General features: G+C 47.4%; 1 protein-coding gene across 1 annotated transcript; it reads right to left on the minus strand.

Moving 5' to 3' along the window:
• Positions 1–1,787: 1,787 nt before the first annotated feature.
• Positions 1,788–4,405, minus strand: LOC127345835 (uncharacterized). Its single transcript, XM_051372373.2, has 4 exons — positions 4,216–4,405; positions 4,026–4,141; positions 2,780–2,884; positions 1,788–2,698 (listed from the first exon to the last, which is right to left on the minus strand). The coding sequence occupies exons 1-4, from the start codon at positions 4,282–4,284 to the stop codon at positions 2,125–2,127; spliced, it is 864 nt and encodes a 287-aa protein (XP_051228333.2). The 5' UTR covers positions 4,285–4,405; the 3' UTR covers positions 1,788–2,124.
• Between the last annotated feature and the right edge of the window lie 823 nt (positions 4,406–5,228).

The following is a 5,228-nucleotide window of genomic DNA, read 5'->3' on the forward strand; positions in this document are numbered from 1 at the left end:
ATGTAATAACGAAAGCTATGTACTCGAATTTTGAACCAACTGGTTTCATTTTGAGATAAATATTTTTTAAGTATGGCGTGTTATATATTTATACCCTTTTATTTTTTTGTATTTAAGAAGATATTGAAGGAACTTTAAAGTATGATTGTTGCAGAATGTGTCGCTCACATCATTCAGTGCTTTGCACGCCATTACTTGAAGAATAGATCTGAGATGATTTCCCCATTGCTTACCTTCTCTGTATGATACTGTGATACAGACAAAGTTGATGACAATTCTGGACTCCTAGACTTCTTCAGAAGCTTCAGGCTGCCTGCAATGGTCTTCGAAGTACGCCTTCGCGTCCAACAAATTGATGTTTCATCTCATTGTATCTTGTCTATTGCTTTCGCAATTTGTGCCGGTTGACATCCAATCTGCTGTTTGTTACTCCTTCAGTGTCACGAGAAGTCATCATGAGTAAGAACTGAAGAGTCCATGATGCGGTTGTTGATGTGCTAAGATCTAGATGTTCTTTTTTTTTTTGACCTGGACTACGGCGGGCTTACGCCAGCCTGAACACTTTATAACCGACAAGAGGAAACAACAGGGTTCATTACAAGGAGAATTTTTTGAGCCGACTAGACGGGGAGAGCAAAAGAGAAAAAAAAAGGGGGCGGGGGGGGGGGGATTGCAGAAGACCAGGTTCAGATCTGAACAATTGGTAATGTGTAGTTTGTCCCAATAGTAGCAGCTCCGTTTACAATGTACAAGCAGGCGAGACTGCAGGCTTGAAACTGTAGCTAGCTGCACTTCCCCCGCCTTACAACCTTAATAATACAAATAGACAAACAAAGCAAGCAAGCGAGCAAAGTGAACATCATACTAGAGTGGAACTAATAAACCCTACTTAATTTGCTTCCACCCAATAGTTCCCTTCATAATACCCCGGAAACTGCTTGTCATGTAGCTGGAACTCACGGTCTCTTCTTGGTTAATCACAGAGACAAATCTGTACTGGAGAAAAAGAAAGAAATGTTCAGCTGCGTTGCTGCTAAATATGACCACTGTGAAAGCCCGTGGGTTCAGTTCGGCCTTCTGTGCGCGTGTCCGCGTTATTCTTTAGACTGGGCGGGCGGCGGTGCTCCTCAATGGCGTTCCCAGGCTCCAGCTGGTGGATCGACTGTAAGCGCGGGCTCCGTCAGGGTGATCCCGTACCTGTTCAACATCGTCGCGGACGTCTTGCAAGAGCTCATCGTGGGTGATGTCTCCGGCTTGCGGCATCCGCTTGTAAACGACCTGCCCTGCCCGGCGATCCATTACGCGGATGACACACTCTTGCTCCTCCGCGCTGATGCATCTCAGCTCCGGCCGCGAGCTGCATCCTGGAGTCGTTCTCGTCCCCATCCATGTGCCAGAGGGGATCGCGCGATCGCTGGTTGACATCTTCGATTGCCCGCTGGCCAGCTTCCTCGAGTGCACATGTGCGTAGCGTGTGCTCAACATGCGGAATCAAGTAAACAGATCCAAAGGCAAATATCCATGTGTTTACAGACAAAAAAAAAAGTCACAGTAAAGACGAAGTAGTCACCAGCACACTTGACAACAGCACCATAAGTCAGTAAGCACTGTAGATTCAGTGTAAGATTTCATTTCAGCTCAATGATTGCACATCGCCAAGAAAAATCAGCAGTTCAACATGCAGAATCAAGTACACAGATCCAAAGGTCCATGTGTTTGCAAGACGAGAAAAAAAAAGGCACAGTAAAGATGAAGTAGTCATCAGCACACTTGACAACATAACCATATGTCAGTAAGCACTGTGGATTCAGTGTAAGATTTCATTTCAGCTGGATGATTGCACATTGCCAAGAAAATCAGCATGGCAAGCAATATGTATGCCCCTAATAATACAGCTTATAGAAAGTAAACAGCTATCCAAGCTGCATCCGGAGCAGGACTACATGTCCATTCGGACGACCGTTCTAACGACAAGTGAACTGGAAACTAAATTACTGTACAAACGAGGCAAAGCTGCCAGGATACAAGGTCTCCCTTCCACTTCTTCACAGCGGAAGATTATTGGGGGCCCTCCCAAGGGCTGCAGAGTTCGTCACAGCACCATTATCTACAGAGGTTGGTGGATCACTCGACCGCCTGAGGACCAACCTCAAGTGCTTCAGGCAGAGCCTTAGCCTCAAGTGGTGCTTCCGCAAGTGCTTCAGGCAGTGCCGCAGCCTCAGGCAGCGGTTCAGGTATTTTCCCACGGCCCATCCTCTGCAGGTGCTTGAGATGTTTTTCTGCAGCTGCCTTGTCAGCAGCTTCTCGCTTCTGAGCCCTCCTTGCCCGCCTCCCGGCAACATCTTTGGACACTGATCCTGAGCCTGATGCTGATGCCTCTTTCTTCTTGGGAGTCCTGGCTGGAACAGCAGCAGCATCAGGCGCAGTGACGACCACTGGCCTGGCCTCTCTCCTACCTCCTCTGACATACCCATTGTCGCCCCACCTCCTGTTGCCAATCCGAATGCTCGGTGACCTGCTCATGTAATAATTGTCATCATACAGGTCATCCTCATCACCATCGTCATATTGGTACTGGTAACTGCGGTAGATTTCCTCTTCCTCCAGAACCTCCTCGTGAGCCGCCACGACCAGAGGCTCGAACCAGGTGGCCCTCAGGAGAAGGCAAACACTCTCGTCAAAGAGGTAGTCGTGGATGCTGAAGAAAAGAAACAAGCATCAGGCTAACAGTCTACCTGAAACAACTGCATCCCCGTGTATTTGAGAAACAAGGGGTTACCAGCCATCAAGGGAGCGGTGCACGCTGAGGAACTCGAACGGGTGCTTGCATTGGGGGCATGATGGTGACTGCTTGTAGGATGCCCACCTCAGAATGCATGTTACGCTGCATGCACAGAATAGATTTATTAAACAGAATATGTTAGGAGTCCATTTGCAATTCAGAAATTACATTCGGTACAAAAGGGATGTTGCCAAAGATCTATCTGGGTCAGTGGCTGTTGCCCAAATCATTTTGATTTGTTAACTACTGAGATTCCAACGTGAAGTGCATAGCAAATAGCAATGACATAAGTTAGGTTCTTGAGGTCCATGGTGATGCATACAACTGACTAACCTACCCCCATCTCACATGGAGTGAAACACTATTCTAACAACATATATTATCAGATCAAGTGCTGGAACCCATCAGAGACTACCGAATGTGAAGTACGGTTGGTGGGAAAGAAATAAGGTAAATAGCACAAGCCTACCAAGACGAAGATCATAGAAGACTTGATACATAGCAAGCAACCAGCGCTACAAATAAGAATGTTGTTAAAAATAATCAGAAGAGCTGTCGTTACTTTAAATAGGGAAGGTGGGTAGGGCTATGGTAAATACGGCTGTAATTAGTAGCAAAATAGCTCCCTCCCCATATTTTTGTGGATAATTGGGAAAGTGGATAAAATAGGCTCGGATGCTCCTAAGAAAATTAACTGTTATAATGAGTTGGGAAACCGGATGCTAATCGAAACACTAAAGCCTACCAAGAGGAAGATCATAGAAGACTTGATACATAGCAAGCAACCAGCGGTACAAATTAGAAGCTTGTTAAAAATAATCGGATGAGCTGTTGTTACTTTAAATAGGGAAGGTGTACAGCTGTTAGTAGCAAAAAAAAAATAGCTCCCTCCCCAAATTTTAGTGGATAATTGGGGAAGTGAATAAAATAGTACTAGTACTAGTTGCAATTGACGCAGGCTCGGATGCTCCTAAGCAAATTAACTGTTATAATGAGTGGGGAACCGGATGCTAATCGATCGAAAAGAGTAACCTGCAGCATGTCGTAAGGTGCGGAGAGGATTTGATTGAAATTACCCCGACATGGTTATCAATCAGATTAGTACCAGAGTGTTACAGAATCTGCTCGCAGGCTAATGCAGGACAAAACAATGTAGCAAACAAATCGATAATCGGGTAGGAAAATGGAGCGGGTTTAGATGGGTGGTGGGGGAAGGGGATCAGGAAGCGAAGGGGATACGAACCAGTAGGCGTGGTCGCAGCCCTTGACGAGCGCCGTGTCCTGGAGGGCGATGTTGTCGAGGCAGATCGCGCAGACCCCGCAGTCCGCCGCCCCTTCGCCGCCGCCCGAGGCCGCCGCCTGGCACAGGAAGAAGAGACGCTATTAGATTGGATCGGAGGAGCGGGCTGGGGGGAGGGGGGCAGAGCACCCACCTTGTCGCCGTGGGGGATGGGGGCGGCGAGGGATGCGGCGGAGGACCCGGCGGCGGCGGCGGCGGCCATGTCGGACGGTGGTCGGGGAGGGGCGGTAGGTGTTTTTGCCCTGGTTGGTCGGAGGAGGGATGGGAGAGGAGAGGGAAAAGGGTTGTGGAGGGAGGCCGTCCCGAAGACGCGAGCGATCGAGCGAGAGAGGAATCGGGTGGGGAGATGCCGTCCGTTTATTCGCTGCGCGAAGCGGGTGCGACCCAGCGCCAGCGACCGAGCGAGCGGCTTGGGCGCCACGCTTCGTCGGTGGGAGATGGCCATGGAAGAGAAGTGCAAAGCCCGGTAGAGGAGACCAGGCCACATGCATGGATCGTGTTGGGCTGAGAAGAGGTACGCGTGGTCGACCGCGTGATGGGATTGACTTCTGGATCCGGTTCATGACGTCCTGCCTGAGGACAACACCAATTTCATGCGACGGAGTTTTTCCTAATTGACATGGAGCCACCAGTCATTTTTAAAAAAAAAATCTCAATTCATCATATGAATCTATAGCAATTAATAATGTAATTGTAGATAGCAGCTGCACAAATAGTAACAGATTTTCAATCAACTAACAATATATAAGACCATAATTGCATAATAATTATCAATACTGCAATAATAAATTAGCATTGAGGTAGTACCTCCCGATCGACGGCCATATATAAAAGGGTGTCTCTAACACTCAGTCGACTACTCAGACTTAACTTATATTTCAGTCGAATTACCTTACTGTACGTTTCAATGTGGGCCTGAACAAACTACAAACAACAGCAAACACGAATCTTCAAGCAGAAACAAAATCCAACGCAAGAGCACGTGACCTGCTGAGACATAAGTTACTTCTCAGCTAGCTGAAACGTAGCAATTCCGGATATTAAATTCCATGGTAATATATATTCTGTTAATCTCTCATGCTATGTTGTTGTTCACATCTCTCCTCTAATTTCAAAAATCACTACGTCGCCGACCACGAAGATGAA

This window comes from Lolium perenne, chromosome 3 (assembly GCF_019359855.2).
Source record: "Lolium perenne isolate Kyuss_39 chromosome 3, Kyuss_2.0, whole genome shotgun sequence".
Taxonomy (NCBI): Eukaryota; Viridiplantae; Streptophyta; class Magnoliopsida; order Poales; family Poaceae; genus Lolium; species Lolium perenne.